Genomic DNA, 22,956 nt, shown 5'->3' with positions numbered 1-22,956 from the left:
CGTCTTCTGGAACGTGCAAAGCATCCCTCAAGCGCTCGTGCTCCGAGCTCTTCTTCGCCATCGTGCTGTGCGCTTTGGCACTGTCATTTATTGGCGCAAACAAATGCTCGAAATCGCACAGTGTGTCACAAAAAAAAAAAAACTCTGCGGTGGCATGAGATAACTCAGTTTTAATAATATTATTTCCAACAGCACATGCAGCTAACCTTTTTACGAAATCAACGTGTGGTATGAAAAATTATTTGTTATTCATGTCTGCACTACGTCTCGCATATTTTTCGCTGTAGAGTGGAGGTTGCAAACACGTTGCGACATCTGCAACAATTGTGGCGTTTCCATGCACTTGAGAACATGCTACACATGTGAAGGAACCGTAGTCAGGCACTTGTAGATTCATTGCACCATTCAGAAGTTGCAATGCAAAGTATAGTATCGGACAGCCTATTTATCAACCCCATCCAGTACAACACGCAATTGCAACGCCATTGTCGAGTATATATTGCTTTTGCACGAGAACAAGAAGGTAGGTTAACGAGACAATTTCTGGCGATAGGAGAAAACCGGAACACATTGAGCCTATGAGCGTGCAGTTAAATCCAAAAAGACAACTCAATGTGCCTGCAGGTTGATACTTAAACCAGCGGTCTTAAAGGAGTATAGGCACCTAATTTTGGTGGCATGTTTTCTTCTTTGCAGTTATGCGTAATACATTACTATACATCGTTCACCTCCTTAAGTTCCCCTACGACCGTTTAATAATTAATAATCGAATTATTCTCTCATGCTGTTTCGGTTTTGGTTTCAACAGCTCTGTGACGTCAAAGTTGCGTTATAGGTCGCGTGAAGCATGCAAAAACTGAAATGTAATCGGTTTTTCTTCATTCGTTATCATTCCAGCTCAAGACCGAGTTGAGAGCGATCGATCAGAGTACTTTCGGTCTAATTTATGTAAAGTGTTAGTACTTACAAGTGTGTTTACCCAATGCCTTTGCGCACCTGGGTGGTGGTGATGGTGGAAAACATTTATTTACAGGAGAGCGTGGGGACTGGCTTTATGGGCCAGCCACTAACAAATTGTCGAGCAGTGTTTTATCGGTGTTGTTGCTAAGATTTCAGTGCAATATGCTTGTGTTGCCTCCGGCGAAGCGTGCTCGACTTCTGTTCTTAAGTGAAATATTAAGAATTCTGGACGTCAGAGTGGTGAAACAGGATTCGCGCCCGTTGAGCCGCAGCTACAGGGATGCTATCCCAGAGATCCCCCCTGCCTGGCCTCCGACCATGAGCACAGGGTACATGGTCTGGCACATCACATTTAGTACGCAGAATTCAAGCGTGGCCAATCGGTGGCTCGGGAGGGGGCGTTTCGGATTGATGTTTAACGTGGCGTCGGTACCAGGTTCCGGTCCCTGGGCTGCCCAGGGACTGTGGAGTGCGTCGGAGAGTAGTCTGGTGGAGAACTTGGAGGCGGCGGCGGCGTGCTTAGCTGAATGTGTGTGTGTGTGGAATATCAGCCAGGCAGTGATCTGCTCTTCCCAAAGTGTCCGACCATCGAGTAACTTCTTCAGGGAGTCGACGTTGACAGCCCAACGCTCAACTCGGTTCGGACCTCGACTGTCTCGAACAGCTAAGGTCTCGCCTCTCTTCGATCCTGAGCAATCCCTCCTAAAAATTTCCCTTCAAAATTTTATTGTACTCGCATTTCCTTTCACCTGCCATATCGGATGCTGTATATGAACGATATTATTAATGAAGAAACATTAAACGGCTCATCGACACGAAAAACAGGCGTCGCCCAAAAAGTGGAGGGGTTACGAGTCTCGCGATTGGTTGAAACGGTGTGACGTCATCAAAGGCGGGAACATGCGAAGTGTTAACCAGTAATATTCAGTACTAGTACTTACAACTGCACCGACTACAAAGGAACAGAATGGAATTAGAATTCAAATAATATTAGAGTATAACTGGAATAAAATTGAAATAAAATTGCAATGCTTGAGCGTTACTTGCTCGTAAGTTCCTTAAATTACTCCGGTAATTTTTCACCGTTGCAGTTGCAAGTGGGCTGATTCGCTTGGTTAAGTAAATTACACTAATTCTCATCCACTTGTCGTGTGTCGTGCCTGCGGTCAGCGGCTGCTCAGGTGTGGCCCGTCACCGGCTGTAGCCATTCTGCCCTGCATAAGATATGACACCTGTGTGAAGATGCTTTTCTCCGCCCATCTAAACTGGTAACGAAGAGCGGGGGGCTATTGGCAGTGCCGCCTGTTTTTGACAATGGGATCTGTCTCTGTCCGCCAGTTTGCAGGGCTTGGCATACAGTCAAAGAAATTTTCGCTTGATTTGCCAGATTCTAGCTCAAAAAAATTGTTTTAGTATTCTTAACTGAAGCCGCTTTTTGTTTTGCATAAATTCTCTCAAATCAGCTTTTTGTTCTAGCAGTCTGTAGTTATTTAATTGACATATACTTAATAGGTATGTCGTGTTGTGTCCTTCGAACTAAGTGTCAGTGACAGGTGGTGTAAATGGGCTAGTGTGCCCTCCTGACTGCTGCACATATCGTGGTTTTGTATCCTTCAGTCATGCAACCGTTAGTGCTTAATTAAAGTGACGACAAACCGACGCCTAAATAAGTGTTAGCAGAACTTATTCGCACGTTGGTTCGACAATATGGGATTACTGAATATATCGAAGAGATCTTAGTGTGTTACTGCAGCTCGTTGTAGCCTGTTTCGGCTGTACAAAGCCGTATTTACTCGATTTTAACGCTGTTCATGAGCTAAACAGAATAAAAACAGTGCGTATTCACATAAATTCTGTTTCGTAGTCAATCCTAATGCGCACATAAGTCATGAAGTTAATCAGATTCAGTTCAGTAAGATGCCAGCAGAGTTCTGAGAAAAGAGGACGCTGTACTCTACACATGGTTCTCGTTGTCCATCTGATGGTATATCGGTAATATCGAATAGCGATAGACTGTTTCACATTGAGCTCATATTCCGCGCAGTACAGCAAATTTTTAAAGTTAGTTCTTTACGTCTCACTGTTCCCTATCGGTGATCTCAGAATATTAGCTTCATTTCGAAAGCAATTATCAAAAATAACAGTCAACTTATTATTCGTTAAGACGTCAAAAAGAACCCAAGCAGCTAAAATGTTCAGATATTCATACTAGACAGTAGACACCTTAAGGTTTTTTATTATAAACTCGTGAACAAGCCAACCCTCTTGAACTTTGCGAGTTGTGCGTGCAAAGTGGTTTGTCTGATGCAAAATAGCGCACTGAATGCTGATGTTTTTGTTTGTTTTTTCATGCCTTTTTGTTTTCAGTGCATATTCTACCGACGCGTCACCGTAGAGCTGCCGTCACGTTTAACCAAAGCATTCATGAAATTTCCCTAGCCAATTTTTTTAATAAAATAGAGCCTGTAAAGCGTAAACATTGACAGTTTAAAAGATAGACCAACCTGTCTACCATGTACAAGGCCCCGGCAACGAAATAACTAAGCTTCATCTGCAAGTGCAAGGGCAACACAAGGGCTGTCAACGTGCTTGGTTTAAGCGTGACTGCTCCGAGTGCAATGTCACACTTAAAGGGCTAAGTGCGAAAGCGTTAGCTGGGCGGCTGCACTCGGATTTCGCTTTGAACATGTGCGGCAGCGAATGATTCGCACCAGCACAGATGTAATAATGAAGTTGAGTCAAAAGAGAAAGCAGATTTTGAGAGAGGTGCCACACAGGTTTTTTTTTTTTTATAGGGGATAGGCTGTCGAAGTTGTCAACAAAAGTGCACGTCGATTCATGTCTGAGGGCGTGGCGACTGGGGTGCGCCGTCCGGTCGCTGGCATGCATAGGCAGCCCTATTCTCGCAGTCGTAGTCATTCCAAAGGTGTGCCAGAGCCTCGATCATCTCCACGCAGATCTGCGTCCCTCCGCTGTTGTTTGGTTGGCCTGCGCAGACAAAAAAAAAAGTGAACCATGCGGAAGTCTCCCTCCGTGTCACGTGGAACATTCAGCTTTCAAGAGCCAGAATTTGTATTCCTCTGTCAAACTAGGACAATTAATATAAAGAACACTGTTCTTTGCTAAAGAAAAGGAAATGATCTGCATAGATGACCAAGTGTCTTAATCGTAGTTTAAAGAATTGTGGTCTGTATAATGCTGTATAGTTAGTAAAAAAAGCGGAGCAATTATGAGTGCGTTTTCTAACCGTATGCGTCGCGAATCATTTAAAAAATCGACTACAGTCTAAATTTATTTTTAAAATGTGAAGCTAACAGTACGATCTCGCAATAAATTGAAAATAAAATACAAAAAGGCTAGGGCTTGAATGCAACTCCGCTGTTTAAAACTGACGCTTCGTTAATCTATGCATGCCAGTCAACGCGTTCCATGTGTTGTGCAGGGTCAGATAAGACCCCCGCATTATTCCACAAATTTAAAAACGGAAATTAAACTCCAGCGTTCTTTCGTAATTCAGCCGAAGATAGGCTTCTATAAAGCTATGCAGACCCCGGCAGTAAGTCGCACAGGTGGCAGTAACAATACCTTCTTTTAGAACGAAACGCACTGTTTCGTCAGCCTTAATCTCAAAGTGTGAATTTCTTGCGGAGCAACTGTCCTTAATTAAACGTAATCAGTGCACAATGCTCTGTCCTATTATTCTTTCTTTTGGCAACAAAAGTCAAACTTGAAAAATACTGTGCAGGACTAAGCGCACAACAATAACTTATGGGGCTACCTATTTTTAGAGCACAACTCTGAGCCCATGCCGCTACTCTGGACAAATTTAATGTGAGCGTATGATACTACTTAAAGCCCTATACCATCGTGCGGTGCCTTTATAGCAGAAGTGGAGTTGAGCTTGAAGTCTGTTAAATGCCCACACGTGCAGACCAGGAGATATGCAAAGAGGTTATGTTACGCAAGCGTGGTGAGCTCACACCTGTAAACGCAACAAGAAAAATGGTTTCACAAGGCGGAGGGTACTCACTAAAACTCTCTGTGCAAAAATGAAACTGCTGAAAAACCATTGCTAAAAGTTATAACGTTTGTTCTGTTGCAATAACAGCAGCGCAACTGCGTTGATTTGCTGTCGCAGTACCTTGGAGTTAAATTCAGAATGCCTTCTAAATAAGTGCCGTTTGGTAACAGGCTGCAGTCCACAGTGATTCCAGCCTGGCCATCCTAGCGTCATATTTAAGTTCATTTCAATGCCTCATGTTCCCATTTTCCCATTAAACCAATGTCGCGTGTTCCGTGTTCTCAACGTTTATTGTTTATTATCCGTGGTCATGTTGAAATTTGAGTGGGAACCTATATGCGCACTAAATTCCTTGCAGGAAATTAAAAAAAAATTGTTGACAGCAATGACAGCAGAGAAAGACGAGAAATACTAGCTAATTTTTCTTACAATGAAGGTTGTGCTTTATTTCGTTTTTGCACTGAAAACAGCGTTAGCCTGAAAGAAAGCATGTTGAAACAAACACAGTGCTAATGGCATTTCTAGAGCTTGCAACTTAAGGAATTTTGAACTGAAATACAAAAGGCGTTAATAGCAACTTATCGCAGCACGTTTAGAACTGCTCTTGCTTGGTGTCGTGACAGGTGGCACTGTAACTCGGGTACAAGGATTACAACCTCCACACGTCCGCAAACGCACACATGTTACAATTGATCAAGCGGTGTTGTAAATGCAGCGTTCTTTGCATATACCTTTGCCCCATCGTCGGCTGCCCTCTGGAACCTGTTGGCCGTTCATGAAAGTGGTGTTGCCCTTCGCACTCTGTTCAAGAGGAGAAAAGTGACACGTCATCAGGTAAAAATAAGGAGAGAAGACATAATGAGGAAGAACGAAATGAACTACACGTTGTACAGAAAAAATTTAGAAAGCGTTCCTTTCTAAAACTTGATATAAACGAAAGTGCCAAACAAACGTAGTACGTGTTTATCGCTCCCAGCTTGCGCGAATAGGTACTTATTTTATTCCTGAATTCTTTGGGTGACTAGCTAAGACAACCGCTGAAAGAGCAGGAAAACATCGTTTCAGGAATTGTATTCTTGCATGACACCACAAGAAACCTTCGGAGGAGCCTCTTTCCTGCTATGAAGAAAACGCGTGAAGCACAAGGTGTATGTCACGTGACAGCCTCTTATAGAAAGCCATCCCCTGCTGGCGGTCACCTAGTGGCCGTTATAAAGTCCGCCGATTGATTGCACTGGCGCCGCACGCAACTGTGAGCCGTTGCCATGTTGTATATAAATTGTTGCGACAGCATCGCTTTCTACGTAAGTGGGTGGCAACCCATCAGTGAGCCGCCACCATTGCGGGTCATCATACCGCCAGTAAGGACTCCTGTAGCGTGTAGGTCTGTGGTGTGTTTAAACAAGTTGGTTTAGAATACACGCTGGTTGGATACATCCACGGACGCCGTATGCGGCTCGTAGTGTTCTTGAAAGTTCTGCACTTCTGCCTTTTTAAATCTCTCACCCTTCCCGTCATGGCAAAATTCAGGTGTCCAGCCTGAACGAGACAATTACTGCGCATTTACTTTGCTCATAATTTCAATATACACCTTATCCTCCTCCGAGATTGGCCGGACATCGTTCAGGGCGCGGATAAAGGAAGGTTTAGACTACTGAAGTGGGCTTCCAGAAGTTTTCCCATTTTGTGTTCCTTTTAATGGAAACAATTCCAAGATTCTGACGCAACTTCAACAGTCCGAAAGTTAATGTGGGTAACGACCGGAATGAGATCTAGACAGATGAAAGAAAAAGGAGCTCCACGCACCCCTCTGTTCCCCACACCGGTTGTCTTAGAGTCCAGACCCCAGGCCACTGATTATTTGTTTCTGCATGCGTATATACGGAAAGTTTCTATTTCTCATATTTAGTACATGTTTTTAGAGGATATTGTCATGTGTGAGTGAGGGAGATCACAGATCACAAGAAACAGCGGCGGGCTTCGACGAACGTCTTGACTACAGCTCCAGATCGCTGTCACTTTCACTTCCTCTCTTTTGAGGCGGCGCGTGCTTCAGGTCAGCGCTAGGCGAACATGCAGAATGCACTGTGCCAATATGAACAAGAAAACAATAACGACGCAAGTTAATGCTCTGTGCCGTTGTGTTGCTCTTTTCGATTTTTTTAAGAAAGAATCTTTGTCGCACAGCTTAAAAGAAAAAATATAACAAGGGTAGTGTTGCGATGAAACTACGCTCAGTTTTATGAGATTTGAAGCGCATACATGTAACGATCTGGACAGTCCTCGCGTCTGGAGTATTAAGTACCTCTGCGCTATCCGGAAGAAAGCATGCAGCCACCTCACCTTGACTGAGTACAAACCTACTAGTAAAGCATTATTTAACTCCCCCGCACTTTCCAGCCATCCCATGATTTGCCAGTTAAACTTATGAATGAGCCCAGACGAGACCGCCCAGCTTGTTTCCTTTATGGGCTTACCCTCGGGAGACACCGACTGTGTGCGTAAACGGAGGTAAAATGGTGAAGATGAGGGAGTAAAAAAAACACGGTAAAACGTAAGCTGAAGCACGACTCCGTAATATTTTGCAGCGACAGCTATATATGGCACGTTCGGAGAAATCTTCGCGTTGTTTCCCACACGCTGCACACGCTGCACCCCTTCACCCTCCCCATCTCTCTCCTCCATGACTGATGACTGCATCCAGCTAATTGAACGTTGTCCGCAAAAGTAATTCACTAGAGCTTAGCCGTGGCGCCAATGCGAATTTAGCGCCACTAACACAACTGATGTACCACACCCTGCCCAAAGTTACTAAACACTACAGCCGGCGTCAGCGTTTCGCACCCACCGCTGAAATTCGCATTACCGCAACGGTAAACGTTTGGCGAGTTTTTTGAAGAGAGCAAAAGCTGTGAAGTTATCACGTTCCTTTTTCTCGGTCAAAAGAGGCTGCGATCGAGATAAGAAAAAAGGACTGGGAGTGAGTTGCCCACCCGTTGGACGCCTATCCACAGCCGGGGCGCCCTGTTCCGACGCATCAGGTTCACCAGGGTGGCGTGGTCCTGGGCGCTGACTGGCATGGCGAGCGCCAGTCCTTCGTCCGAGCAGGCCCGCAGCGCTGCCTCGAACGTCGTGGGTCCGGCGCGGAACACGAACATCGCTGAAAAAAGTGCGAGCGGAAACACCCGCTCATCATCCTTCGCCAGTTGACCTTATTAACAGTTCTGAGAGGACGCGCTTCGGAAAATAGTTATTTATGACTCTCAGCAATAGTTATAGCGTTTTAAAACAAAACGGAGAACGGTAATTCATGAATTTATTCTATGAAAGCCTTGATTTACGGGGAGCGTAAAAAGTTCCCAGGCTATAGGGTTTCTTTTTTCAGCTGTGCAGTAGAGCATTTACGACGTCCACAAAATTTCGGCAGATGATAGGAAAAATATCCTTTTCACCTCTGACGGCCTCGGAAGCGTCATACACATTTAAGCGCAGAAATATACTGCTGAAAGGCAGACCTTTTGGCCTGGGGTTTTCTGATGCACCATGTACACTCCGCAACAAGTAAACTATTCTGTCTCAGAAATCTGGCCCAGTGTACAGCGTAACTTCCCAAGGACGCTCTCTTCGTGTCCTTGGTACTGATTATATTCTGCTGCTGGCGCCCTGTTTTTGTTTTGTATCTTTGTTTTCTTACCTTTGGAACAGTACTGTGCTCACTGCCCTCTGGTTCTTTATAACTCTTCCTTTACACAAGTATGCTTTTGACTGTAGCCTCCTCTATGATCTGATGTGAGAAGTACACTTATTACCTTATTACGTCAGTCACAACACCAGCTTATGTTGGAAAGGAACGGTAAATATTACTCCCCTATTATCATTACAGGACGCTGAGCCCAGTAACGAATAGTAGAGCCAGACCAACTCCTTTCTTGCGCTCAGGAAATTATGACGTTATGAGTAGGTTACTTTTTTGCGCTCAGGAGATTATGATGGTACGAGTAGGTTACTTAACCAGTCGCACTGAACTAAAATCCTAAGCTTTAGGGCTGGAAGTGAGGACGATCGAAGTCCAGAAAGGGAACGGCGGTTCCCTTTCACTGTCACAGTGGAAGCTATTTAAGAGCAGTGCAGAGGCGCCCTCGCTTCCACGCCACTCTAAAATAGTTGGTATGAAATAATTGTATGACATTTTGTTGAATATCCCTTTTGTACTCCGCTGTATAAGAGCGCATGCGGGCTACTTTAGATGTTCCTCACTGTTTTCTTTCTTTATCAGAGGAAGGTAGTTTAGGCAGACAAATGTGTCCGTGTTAAATGGGTGCCATAGGTAATGAAACATGAAGCAAAATGAAGCAAGTGCAATAGCTTGTTGAAAAAAAAAGGTCATGACTGGTGTTGTGAGCCTCCTGAGTAAGCTTCAGATATGCGTGCAACCCGAAGAGCACAGTATGGTGCTCATCATAAAGGCCTGCAGATATTCTTATATTTTTGATTTTTCCCTTATATCATTCGACAGAGCAGGAAGCCCGTCACAATTGGCTTGAATCGTCTGTTACTCCGAAGGCTCACAGGGTTGCCTTGAAGCTGTACTTCCCAAACTTTCAAAACGAAAGTAATCTGTTTATGTAGGTCCTGATTTCAAGTTCTCCGCAAATTTGAAACATGAGATCTTTTCATACAGTGCCTTGAAGCAGTGTATGAAAAATTTACACAGCAAGCCACAAAAATGCGTGGCAATGTGTGCTAGTGACCATTAAGAGAAAACGTGGCATAGAGAAAATTTCGTGACTCGAGCTGCACTGAGGCGCCTTCAAGTGAGCCGGAATTTAGAGCACCTTCTGTTGGAGAAGTCGGCTCTGGGCTTGTCTAAGCGAACATGATGTCTAAGCGAACTACAGTTATTTCACTGTCGAATGTTTTCACAAAAATTTCAGCGCAATTTAAGATGTCAGTCGCACGAGACCGTGAATAGTTAATGCAGGGGTCTCTGTGCATCTGCCCACAGAGTATTATCATCCAATAAATGGCGTTCTACTGGAAAGTAGTCATGCAACAAAGAATTAAACTGCCGTGCTGCAAACGAATTGATTACCGTTTACAAAGCTGATTGGAAGCTGGATTTTGTTTCTTTTACTCGTAAATCCGTTCTCCGAAACGGCAACAAGGTTTCAGGAGTCAACAAAAGTCTTATTTCGGGTGTATATCCGTACGTTGAAACTAAAGTTTGGGAAGCAAGCCACAACAAGTCTGTCTACAGTGAAAGTGTGAGTGTAGTACCTCCGTCTTGATGCTCTGATGTCAGGTCATACAAAGCTTGGGTCCCAGCTGCGTCGTCCGCCGCGAGGGGCGTGGCCAAGCCTCCGAACTCATACGTCACATCATGGAACGCAGAGCTTCTGACTGCGTCACCACTTGTGCCGGAGTCTTGATTTACAGAAACATCGAAGTACGTGACGAAGGTGGTATTAGGTATACAGTGTCGAATGATAACAGGGTTGTCGTACGTGAGGTACGCTCTGTGAATTGTACTGCCAAGGGAGTAAAAATGCATAAGTTGGAACTTCGTTAAGAATGTGCTACAGTGATTTTCTGGTCGCTGCGAAGAAACAAAAGACGAAATAGAAACAGACAGGAAAGATATTGTTCTATCTGGTCTTTTGTTTTTTCGCTGTACAAAGAGTAAATTATGTTTTGAAGCCCTCACTTGACCGCTAGTCAGTGTCAAAAATGCGAACTTGGCATGATCAGAGGCAGCAGGGCATCTTTGCAACTGTGCAGTTGATGAAATGTTGAGTTATTCCTTTTGACATGCTCTGTTTTAATACGCTTATCTAGTGGTCTTTTCTTTTATTCTGATCAGTTGAACAATGCACCAGCTGCATCAAAAACAGGATAGTGCCTGGTAAATACGCAGGGTCTGTTATTCGTTGACATCTGCGTCAATATTTACGGCGCATTACTAAGGATTTCCTTTTTAATGAACTTTGTTGTTTAAATTTGTGTCCATGTTCGCACACCTTGGAAGCATATTTTAAATTTCATGCAGAGGTGTTCTACAAATTTTATTTTCCACACAATGATGAACCATGTCGTTTCTGAAACCTCTTTTTGCACTGCTCATGGTGTTAGAGCTAAAACTGCGTTCATTCATGAACACTTCTGGTCGAACAACAACAAATCTCAAGTACAGGATTGTTGGACAAATATGTTGAATATTGGAGTATTGTAAGGCACTGTCATGGAAATATTAAAGGTAATGGCTCAATTTCCCGACGCGTACCAAAACTTTTCTTGTAAAGTTTTTCCATTGCTCGCATAGGGTAGTCAAGACTGCCTCAGCTAACCAATGAAGAAAGGTTTTAACGATAACAAAAACATTAACTGCAAAAAAATGCAAGCCTGCTGAGGGAAGATATGCGTATATATTGATTGCTATAGTGGAATCTTACAATACCTGGCAAAACTGCGTTCATAAACTTATTCCCGTTGAAAAATGCTTTTTTCCAGAATTTTTGGGTATGATTATGAACGACATAAACGCAGTTTTGTAACAAATACTGAATGCAAAATGCCATGAGTCGTCCGTACTTTGTGTTGCCACCATTTTAGTTTCTTATTTAACGTTGTTTCACCATGCCATGCATAAACAAGTTGATATTCTTTTAATTCCCTTAACTGATTGCGCTACCATGCGTGAAAACAACACTTAGCTAAGTGACGGCCGACTAGGTTTGGACATGTTGTCATTCCACGTACATTGTCTTCTAAAACGAAATGAAAATCGCGTGAAAAAGTTTTTTGAAAACAGTAATCCCGGGCTTACTGCCTACGTGAGAAGGGGGAGGCCCCATGCTGTCATCGACAAACTGCACAAGTAATTGATGTGGGACGGCAATGAACCACAATGCTCAGTAAAAATGTTCACTGCGACGTAATATATCGCTTAGAATCTGCATTGTCCGTGACAATTCTGGTGTTGCTCTATAGCTCGAAATGCAGTGAAAAGGTGCTCAGAATCATTCATATATTATGCGAGCACTGTATTAATGCAAGCCATATAGGTTTAACCATGAGTAAAACATACAAGCTGCAATTTTGTTTTGTTTAACACATTTACACACAGCATCTCACACTTCTCTAAAAATGCAGTAATGATTGGACACCTCGCCAGGACCTTGTTACATGGATTAAAAAATCGTACTGCTTAATAGAGTACACTTGTATTCGGCATGGATAATAGAAGCATTGTAGAAGCAGCGCATGGCGCCATATTCTACTCGACTTCTTAACAGTCGTCTGAGGCACTTAAGAGGTAAAGCGAGGGTGACCTTTTACATCAAGCAAATGCCACGCATCACGAAGTATTGAAATGCATGAACCTTATTTCAGTGCTGGGCATATAGTTCACGGCGTCTTTTATTTAACCCTGAAAACGGTACAGTCAGCAGCTTTCAAGGGCATTTGTGAAAAATTTAAGCTTTTGAATCAAAGTTAAAGAAGATTAGGAAGCGTTTAATTTCAGCACCAAATATGCGTCATAACACGCTGTCTTGGCCTTTTCATTTCTTATAGAACGAAGTAAATCTCTTGCTTGAGGTCACAATCAAGCCACGGCTGTTAAATCACTATCTCAACATATTGAGCAGACAGGGGTAGTAAAATGAGCCACTCTTTATGACAAGATATGATATGCATGACATGCTTCTGCATGATATGCTGTACTTAAAAAAATGTATAAGCAAATAAAGATTGATCCTCATTCTGAAGTCAAGTCACCATAGTCAAGGAGAACATTAAGGAATGTTTCTATTTTTAAATTTTTGTTGTTAATTAATGGGTAATAATACTATAACTATTTTATGGCTGAAAGATAACTGATTGCCTATTGAATTATTTTCATCGATAAAGTAAGTACAGTATTAGTTTCCCATTGATCAACAACGCAAATAAAAAAGATGGAAATATTACCCTGTGCTTTTCTTGATTGCGGTGACTGTTAGCTTCTTTCATATGTATCTCAATATAAGTATCTTTCATTTTTAGTGGGCTTATGTTCATAACTTTTTGTTCAGAGGCTTTTTTCGTCCATACTACAGCACGGATATGTATCATAGGCGGCGCTCCTGAAATTGCTCTTGGTCTGAATGAGCACTTTCTGCAGTCCTCTGCTGGTCTAGCACAAGAGATACTATGTAATCAAGAAAATGTTAACCAGGAGTTCTATTCGTATGTTCTTGCAGCATGCGGATATTTCTATTTGGCTTTTTAAAGCTGACGCCGGGGCCGCTTTCCTTGTGTAAAGGGAGCGCTACCATGTTTATGATGGAGTGTCTGAATTAAACAATACTGAACGAAAGTCTTGAGTTCGGTTCCTTTCTGCTTTAGTGACTGGGTAAAGGCCTAGTAATTATGTCATAGATCTTGTTTATTGTCAACTCAACAAATAAGTAAATATACCGCCATTTTTGCGACTAAACTGCGATTACATTGCGATTGAAATCTAAGGTTTCACGACACCTAGTCTTGTCGGGTAGTTAATTCATGTCAAAAGGATAAGGACCGCCGACTAAAACTTGTGAAAAATTAGTAGAACATCAAGTGCGCCGTCACGTCAAAGCCTCTCCTGGAAAACAAAGTTTGGGGTCACGGGGTCACGAGCCTCCTGTGCACCATTCATGTACAGGCGTCCCAGGGTACCCCATAATGTGAATGTCAAAAGCCTGAAGTCGGTTATTATTGTTGAATCTCGGAGAAGCCTTGCGGTTTTCAAGCTGTATATATAAAATCTTGCTGTCTGTTACTCTGATGTTCGTGCCATGAAGATTCGTTTTTTAAGTCTGTCAAGCATGATATATCCATTAAAAATCAGCCTATATGTGGTAAATAAGTTTGCTGGCTACCAATGGTTTGTGGAAGGTGTCATGCATATACAAAACCAACACGCATAGGTGTTTCGGTACCCCACATTTGTGCTTCGTGTGGTCGGCACGGATGTCTTTCTAAACAGCTGCCTTTTATAATGATTATGGGGGTGGCATGTTTTTATGACATATGAACTGACATGAATTTAACCGGTGTCGCATAATTTCATAAAGTACGCTTTAAATGTTTGTTTGAGGTGATATGTACCTGGCTATCCCCTAACGCACCTTAACTTGAACCACTGCAATAGATACCAGCGCGCATAAGCATGGCTGCGAAGGAATAACATTGCCAGACAAACGAATAGCTATGCCTCTTCGTGAATTGATGCATTACGTGGTCACTTCCCCATGGGGTGAATTTGGGACGCAAACTTCTCCCGTTTCCAAAGGTTATAGTAATTTTTGAAGTTTTTATGGTATGAATGGTCAACCACCTCTCGTGTCAAACGCGCATTAAATTCTACAACGCAGGTATCGATTAAACTTTCTTGCTTCTATTCTGGTTGCCAGCACTGTTTTTGCACAGGATTCGTCTAATTATGATCACTGCCTATTAGAAAAATACAACACATGTCAGCCGCACTACACTGAAAAAACAAACAAACGCAAACAGCATTTATGTAAGCATAGGCCGACTAAAGGAACAGAAACGAGTGTCTTTTAGAAAGATGACGTCTGAGCTCACGTCCTGGCTTCATGTCTTCAGCGGGGGTGACTGATGGCGGTCCGGTGGTCTGCACCGTGCTGGAGACGTCGGTAGAGGTTGTGGGTGCGCAGTCCGGTGAGTCCCCTTTGTTCAGCTGCGAAATAGCGCGCCGCGACACTTCTTTACTAACAGGTCGATATCGTCTACTATAATCATCTGCATTGGCGTTACAATCTATCTTGGGGTATTGAGACGTACACTCTTACTGAAATGTCCCTAAGACCCACGTTTTGCTGTTTAGACCTGCAAGCGGGCTCTTACGGAACTTGCGAAGCTTCAGAGCTCCGGAAGGGATAGGACGATATTTCTATTCAATTCCGAATTCAATTCCGAGAGGATTGCCACAGCATGGGGCCATAAGTGCCCCACTACAGAGGTGAATAGTAAATTCCCGTTACTTTTGATGAAAGCGGTGCGTATTGCCAAATGGCCTTTTTTTCGTCGAAGTTATGCCAAAACAAATCGATATAGGTACACTCAAAGCTCTTTACAGATTCGCGCTTCTGTTGTGGTTGTCGTCTGAAGAAAAACATATCCAGTCGCTGACATTTAAAATATCAGATCGAACTCTTGCGGTAGTGAGGCCTCGTGACTTGATTACATGTTTGCTTACTTATTTTTTTAGTAGACAGCGACTGCGAAGCGCCAGTTCTTCACTGTCGCTTTAATTCAAGTAGACGAGGCTTATCCTTCAAGAAGCACTTCTTCACCTAAGTCTACGTATGTCGTTTAATTTCATGAATTTGCCGCAGGAAGTGTTATAATATGTTTATGTAGACGATACTGGCTTTCTTTTTTTCGCGGGTGAGTAGTGCATGCAATTTATGAGTCTCGGAGGCCGTAATTTACTTCGTGAGTAAGTACGTGTGTTCATGGTCCTATAGCATGCGTCAGTGTCGGCGAGGCTCCTGTATTGTATTTCTTTCTGTCCGTATCGCTCCTCTGTATACTCTAGGCGGTGGCTTACTGGCTACCCTTCTCAGGGTATTCGCATCAGCGTTGGTTGAGCGCCATATTATTATTCTAAGATGAGCACTGCTGAGCCACTGCTATGGCAACTCTCATAAGATAAAGATTGTCTAGCCACGCGCGAGTCACCAACATCCTAGTACACAGCAGGCTTCTCACAGAGCTTTCTGGCCTTCATTCCTGCGTGCGTTGGGACGATTTTGAAGAAGACGAGCATCCGGACCGTTGGCTTCAACGAAGCAGTAGGGAAGCTAACGATAGCTTAGCATAGACATTGCTCAAAGCGCACGTATGGGCGGGACGTTGTCATCACAACAACAATGCGGCTCAGCATGACGATAGGCTACAAAATGGTGGGCGCTGTGTTGTGGTTTAATTAAGGAAGAAGTTCTGTTAGAGAGCATGAAGTCGCTGGTTTGGTGGTGGATATTGTGGGGCCCATTTATTCAGAATAAAGATGAAATCGTAATCAACAAACTAACGACGGCACTTGCAGTGCAGAGTGTCCCAAAACAAACCGCAACGCAATGACAATTTGGTGGATCACGAAGAGACTATCGCATGAGTCAAATATCAACTTGGCATGTGCTACAAGGGGTGCATTTCTGGCTAGGAACAAAATTGCAAACGTTACTAGTTATTGCTACAACCGATTTGTGACACTTTTTGCTTACTGTTTGATGGCTCTTACCGTTTTACTGCCTAGTGATTTCTAGGAATCAACAAAATTATTATTATTATTATTTATTATTATTATTATTATTATTATTATTATTATTAGTAGTAGTAGTAGTAGTAATAGTAGTAGTACTGTTGGTGGGGAGCCGCGTTTCCGTTTACTAGAACAGCCGTTATCACGTCAGCCATCTCCCATAGTAACTTTATAGGATACCGTTCGTTTTCTTTTATCGTAATGCCTTTGGCCACGCTTTCCCACCGCTCAGATGATGTGTCGTGTGCGATTCCATTAACAGCGATGTCAGGTCAATGCGGCCCGTAGCTACGTCTGCAACGAGGCATCTAGAGCTTAAAGCTGACTGAGAGGGCGACTGCTCTGTAAACAGGAGCGGCACTTGACAGCCTCGGCCACCCACAGTTGTGTAACACTACTGCACTGTTTTGTATCGTTCCGGTTATAATTAGGCCACACTGCCATCGTGAATTCAGCCCAGTGTAAGCCTGCAAAGCGAAATTCTGGTGGTGATCGAACATTCATGCACGCTTTGGAAACCCACCAATAGCTGGTCCCTGGTGAGCACGTCGTAGTGCGCGAAGCCAGGTGCGTCGCGCATGGGCCTCCGCGAGTCGCAGGGTGACCGCTGCAGGAGGTCGCAGCTGCGGTTACCGAAGGCGAACGCTTTGCACCGAGGAGACTTGAGGAGGCAGGCCGCTAGGCAATGCACGGGACTGGCGAGGCTGGAGAGGACCTCCAGAGGCTCCATATCGGGCATGGCGCCTCGCCGAGACTTGCAGCTCGCGAAGCCGGTGTTGCCACCCTGCGAATTTTCAGAACGGCGGCAGTACGTTCCGAGGGAAGTTTGACGACCTCGTCATCTTGTGTGTGAAGAAATTGTCAGAAGATGCAAGGAGCGTTTCTGCATGGTGAAGCACTAGTCTAGATGAGTCGCTTGCTGAAAAGACGCACATAACGAAATTTTAGACAAAGAGACCAAGAATAGGGTGCACAGACGCCTGTCACGTCGGAATAAGCGTTGAAGACGGCCTAGTCTTTTTGCTCAAATTGCGTCGGTAATGGCATAGTAAGAGGACAGTTAAACGCAGTGATCTCAGGAAGAAATTCTGCTTCTCTATAAAGCGTTAGTGAAATAAGCTATGGCTGTTCAGCATTGCCATGTGAAGGGTTTCGTATAGGGTCAAGAAGACGTGGTTTTTAGACGTTGTTTCGAGATGCCAAGATACCCCCGTGAGGGCCTTGGAGCGGTCCAGGAACAGGCTTCCCGTCAGCCGCATTGAGGTTAGGACTGTTAAACTCGTGGCACTAGAAGATGTGACACAAGTGGTGCCAGTATGCAAATGGGAGGCACCGGATTGCTTACGGCTGGTCGGCGGGGACCCCTTGTGGTCGTGACTCGGCCCACCGTCGGAGTGGGCTTCTTGCTGGAACTGGCGACTATCGGCCCACTGCCGCTGCTGGTGAGGAATATGGCCGTCGTCTTGTCCTCTCCCTGGCCGATCAGTGCGCCCGAGGGACAGGCGGCGGCTCCAAGGAGCAGCCACCTCAGCAGCACCTGGTAGCCTCGCATGTCCTGTACGTTGCGCCGCGCGTACGAATAGGCACACGTTAATAAAACATGGCTGATGCTCTTCTAAAAGCCCCCTAGACAAAGCATCTTGGCCAAACCGTTACGCTCAAGATAAAAGGAAAAAATTTGCTTTTACAAACGCTAAAAGCAAGCCCTTTTTTTTTTCTAAGTGCTGTTATATTAGTGCTTTATGATACCCATTCAGTGTAGTGCTAACTACAGGCGCACGGTCACCGACAGAAGTTTGTGGGAAGTGGATTCGCGGAAAACAATTCATTTCTGCGTTCCGTGACTAGCCAGTCAGCTGCTATTCATACCAGCGGGTGCAGCACCTATGTCTACGCATGGATCTACATATGTGAAGGAGCTTTGGAAGTTCTTAAAACACTCAAGGTTGAGTACAAGGTCATAAATTTTCAGTGTGTGCCCCGTTGCACAGTGTGTACACGCGTCCGTAATGGTTCACGGACACGTGAGAAATAATCTCCCATTCCTCTCTCCTCTTTTTCTCTCCCTCCATTCCCCTTCCCACGTGTAGGGTAGCTTATTGGCCGTCGCCTAGTTAACCGCCCTGCCTTTCCGTTCATCTTTCTCTCTCTCTCTATGCTTTTCATTGACCGGCGTTGTCTGATAGCGCAGAAAAGATTGCTTTAGCGCGCTATCTCGAAAAATTTAGTTCATGACTGTACACTAAGGTTGCAATTTGGGCAAGATGGTATTCATAGATGATCACACTGCATCGCTTGTGTTGTGTGCTCTGCTTTGGGAAGCCTGCTTTGTCTCTTGTCGTATTCGTTGTAGACTAAAGACTTCGTTCTTATGTTTAGCCCATCCTTTTTCGACGCTGCGTAATTGCACTTCAGTCGTAGTATTTTCGGTAGCATATTTACGTAGTTCTGTCGCTACGATTAGGGACAGCACAACGCTAGCGTAAATTGTGTTGTTACAACTATGTCTGTTACTACAAGTTTGGCCATGACCATGCTACAAAAATTTGTTGGGACGACAGAAAATTCCATCATCATCTCGGAAATGCGGTAAGCTGATGGGTTGCAAATAAAAATGTATTTTATTCCATTCGCTTCGATATAACAATTTTGCTGTAAAAAAAAACGCTGTTGTAACATTCGGGGCAAAATTACGCTGGGAACGGAATATCGCGTTTTCGCATACACAGGCTATAAGGGGTCGTTTAGAAGCAGTTTTTTTTGCTTCCTGAATTACCATTGAACACCAAAAAATGACGTTTAGCTGACAGGCGATTTCATCAGGTTTCAAAATAGACCCGAACACTTTAATACAATAAGTGGGCCGTGAGGAGACAAGAGCGAAAAAAAAAGCGGATGCTGCTCATGGGGTTAACCTCAAATTAGGAGCACCAGCGAGCAAATTCCCGGGTGCAATTTGGCTAGTGGGGCTGTGATGAAGAAAAAAGGAAAGGGGAGTTAAGAGAGAAAGAATCCCCTATGTGTCATTCTTAAGAGGAAGAAGAAGAAGAAGAAGAAGAAGAAGAAGAAGAAGAAGAAGAAGAAGAAGAAGAAGAAGAAGAAGAAGAAGAAGAAGAAGAAGAAGAAGAAGAAGAAGAAGAAGAAGATCTTCTTCTCCACATGTTTCAGAAGTTCGCTTTCACTGGGTCCCTGGGCACTGTGGCATTGTTTCTTATGAGAGGGCTGATTTTTTAGCAAAGTCTGCCCTTGATGGTCCTATTGTCCCTTTCGTCCAAAATACTATTTACTTGACTCTAGCACGCTTTCAGCGATTCCAGCGTTTCCACACCTTGAGCCATGAGCCTCTCCTCGCCGCAGCGGATTTTCAACACCTGGCATTTCCTCGGAGTGTGCGGATGTGCAGTTCGAGGCAATGTGAGGTGTCCATGACCCTTTTGCGCTGCAGGATACCGCGGCTAAATCTTTATTTATGCCGATCGGGGCTTTCGATATCCAAGCTTTGTGAGTCTTGTGGCGAAATTGAGTCTATAGAACATTTTTTCCTCTCCTGCCGGCGGCTCGCTGCTCTCCGTAGAATTTGCTTGGAGATCCCCCTCGCTCGGCTTGGGCTTCCTCTATTTATTCCGATTCTCTTATCCTTCGGGGCAAGCGCCAAGGGATATGCCCTGAAACCAGTGTTCGATTCCATTCACGATTACATAATTTCATCTGGTAGATTCCTCTGCTAGAATGTGAATTCACCACTTTTCTTTCTCCGTATTTTTTGTATTGTACAAATTCTAGCTCTGCGTCCCAAATTTTAGATTTAATTATACTCCATTCCCTGTACATGAGTGCGTTTGTATCCGCTATGCACCCTGGCCAATCCCCCGCCGTGGGTATGTGCCATTCAGCCCGAGGACATCATCATCATCATCATCGATGGAGCAGATATGTGACGGTCCCAGTGTGGGTATGTGCCATCTTTTCAAAGGCTAATAGCAACAACAAGTGACGGTCGCAAAATGCTACAATAGTGTTGTGGGAATAGGGCAGCGCAAGAATTGCGACAAGAAGGAAAAGGAAATCTGGAATTCCGTTCAGTCGGCGGCTCTTGTCACAACTCATTTAAAGATGGTGTCGATTATTTTTGGGGGACTGACGACATACTACAGGATTTCTCTGAAGTGGTGGTGGTGAAAATTGGGTGAGATAGGGAAAAGTTGCCGATCATTGGTGGGGCCCTGAGTTCAGGGCTCCAGTGCTGAGGACCACACAGCGCAGTGCAGTGTCCAGCCATAAATGAGATATGCCAACACTTCAAGATGCCATGATGAAAAGGTCAGCCAGGGTCCATTTGTGCAAAATGCAAGCATCACCTTTGCATTATTAGCAACTGTTCCATCACTTTCAGCACGACATGAAACGCAGCTCTTTCAAGTAAAAGAAAGCATGGTAGTAAGTGAATGTCAATGAATAGATGCATTTTTTTTTGCACTTGACGCCGGTTGCGTTTTCGCGATAAACCTACAAAATGCACACAGTGACAGCAAACGGTCTGAAACTTTTTTTTTGCATGTTCCCAGAACCCAAACAAATAGTTCTATGTACAAATCAATTTGTTAATAAGATAAAAAAATTCTGGTCATAAGAGGTTAATAGAACTTTTAAGGCTGTGGAGCACTCAGCCGATAGGCATTAACACCGAGAAGCGTATCACATCGAGTCGATTCCAACAGTACTTTATTATTATTCGAGGCCTATTTCTTGCAAACAACCGCAAACATCCAAAAGAATTGGTTTAGGTTTGGTTTATGGGGTTTAACGTCCCAAAGCGACTAAGGCTATGAGAGACGCCGTAGTGGAGGGCTCCGGAAATTTCGACCACCTGGGGTTCTTTAACGTGCACTGATATCGCACAGTACACGGGCCTCTAGAATTTCTCCTCCAAAGAAATTCTAGCCGCCGTGGCCGGGATCGAACCCGCGTGTTTCGGGTCAGCAGCCGAGCACCATAACCACTTAGCCACCGCGGCGGCCCACCCAAAGGAAAGTGCTATCTCTTAAATTGTGATATATTAGCGCTTTAAGAGCGAAGCTTCGATGTGCGTGCTGGACGCAGGAGGTCGGTTACAAATTTTCGTCCTCATTTTATCTTCAGCGTGCTAAAACCAGCTGTAGGAGATCTCTGGGTAGCTTTGCCCAATACTCTGCATCATGAGACGAATAACATTTTTCGAGAAGGACAGCACAACACATTAGGCTTTTTTTTTTTTTTTTTGGCGTGACGTGCGTTTCGAGCGTTCGGGATGAAATATTCATGGGTAGCGTTGCGTCTCGGCGCACGTGTCCGGTCCGGGGTTGACCTTTCGAGCACGGTCTGAACAAAGGATTGACGGGAACCACTCTGCTATTTCGAGACTCTCGCTTGTTCGGCAGTGCTTGCATTGCCTCAAGGCGAACGCTGGCGCTAAGTATCTCGCAGAATTCGTGCTCTTTTGTACCCCCTCCTGCATTTTCCTTATCATTTGCCAAGAAACACTTTGGTTGCATTTCATGATCCCAAACTTTCTACCGATATGCCTTCGAGAGGATACGGCTTTGCTTAAGAAAGCTCAGTCTGGGCACTGTCTTTCACCAGCAACAGAGACTGGCTACGAAGATATCATTTTCCTTAATCTTGCCGCTATCTGAGAGTTGTTATACTGACCTACGTACTCTACGTATTAGCGGACTTCACCGTCAACATGTGGTCCCTCCTGGAACTAGACATTGGTCCCGCAGGTTTTGACAGCCTAGGTAATTGGAATTAATCTTGAGTCAAATCTAGGGCCGAAAAGAAGGCCTCCCTAAAGTAGTAGTCAGCGAGAATCTAACGCAGCTTATGAACGAGTCATTGCTCTGTCATTCTTACTCTCTTCCATGAGAGTTTAATGTTCACAACAAAGAAGGGCGCTACAGAATAGCGAAGTTACACATACGTGGCAAAAGGAAGTGAAAGGTTGCACTTACCTCCGGTGCAGTGAAGAGGGTAGGCACTGGACAAGCGAGCTGCCGCCGTGCGAGGTCCTCGGTAGCAGCCCAGCCACCTCCAATGGCAGAGCCAGGAGTGCGGCCAAGCGGGGCGCTTACCGTGACGTCGACGGTCACGCCTCGCTTAGCCTTGGCCGCGGTCCGGACCCGCCGTTCCGCAACCGCGAACCAGCCCCGACGTGGGCTGGTGCGCTATTGTGCGCGCGGTCGATGCGCCCTCTCCGCTCCGGTGGATAAATTGCTCCTCCCTAAGCCTTTCTAATTACGAAGCAGGCGCGTCAAACGGTATAGCGAACCTTCAAATGCGAATTTCAGAGGCGCGCCCCATACATATCTCCAAATAGCCGCCGAAAGTACGTGTATGTACTCACGTCTGAGCCATCAAAACTGTGAAGAACCGCTACACCCCGCGCCTGCGCTCGGCGTTCACGAGCGAACAGATACTGCGGAAGCGCTTTCCGAATACGCGTGGTGTGCCGCGGTCTCGCACTATCAGGGGACGCGCGCGTCAGGTGAATGCAGGACACGGCGGGCCTGTCTTTGCGCTTGCGTGTGCGTACTTTGCGCCCCCTATACTTACAGTCAGTGTCGCAGCTTAAGTATGATGATGATGGGGCTTCGCATGAAGGCAGGCAGGCAGGCTTGTGAATATG

General features: G+C 44.7%; 1 protein-coding gene across 2 annotated transcripts; it reads right to left on the bottom strand.

The window, feature by feature from the left end:
- Positions 1-3,762: 3,762 nt before the first annotated feature.
- Positions 3,763-22,479, bottom strand: LOC149342442 (uncharacterized). 2 transcript variants are annotated; one of them, XM_089542164.1, is made up of 8 exons: positions 22,283-22,479; positions 17,638-17,847; positions 16,816-17,076; positions 14,591-14,705; positions 10,259-10,405; positions 7,975-8,141; positions 5,713-5,782; positions 3,763-3,948 (listed from the first exon to the last, which is right to left on the bottom strand). In XM_089542164.1, exons 2-8 carry the CDS (start codon positions 17,842-17,844, stop codon positions 3,797-3,799), a joined length of 1,119 nt encoding a protein of 372 aa, XP_089398290.1. In that variant the 5' UTR covers positions 17,845-17,847; positions 22,283-22,479; the 3' UTR covers positions 3,763-3,796. The 2 variants fall into 2 exon arrangements, with proteins under 2 accessions (XP_089398290.1, XP_089398289.1); XM_089542163.1 differs by lacking the exon at positions 10,259-10,405 and having other exon boundaries at positions 22,283-22,384.
- Positions 22,480-22,956: the final 477 nt, after the last annotated feature.

This window comes from Amblyomma mixtum, chromosome 5 (genome assembly GCF_055824585.1).
Source record: "Amblyomma mixtum isolate Tamu chromosome 5, ASM5582458v1, whole genome shotgun sequence".
Classification (NCBI taxonomy): domain Eukaryota; kingdom Metazoa; phylum Arthropoda; class Arachnida; order Ixodida; family Ixodidae; genus Amblyomma; species Amblyomma mixtum.
The sequence above is the reverse complement of the archived record's forward strand: the minus strand, read 5'-3'. Positions and strand labels throughout refer to the sequence as shown.

What these genes read in the sequence shown, in the direction of transcription:
- LOC149342442 (XM_089542164.1), bottom strand. Translation starts at nt 17,844, where the DNA reads ATGCGAGGCTACCAGGTGCTGCTGAGGTGGCTGCTCCTTGGAGCCGCC. An exon ending in ATCAGAGCATCAAGACGGAG is followed by an intron (nt 8,142 to 10,258) that starts GTACTACACTCA and finishes CACTTTTTTCAG; the next exon opens with CGATGTTCGTGTTCCGCGCC. An exon ending in CAGCCGACGATGGGGCAAAG is followed by an intron (nt 3,949 to 5,712) that starts GTATATGCAAAG and finishes TTGTCTGCGCAG; the next exon opens with GCCAACCAAACAACAGCGGA.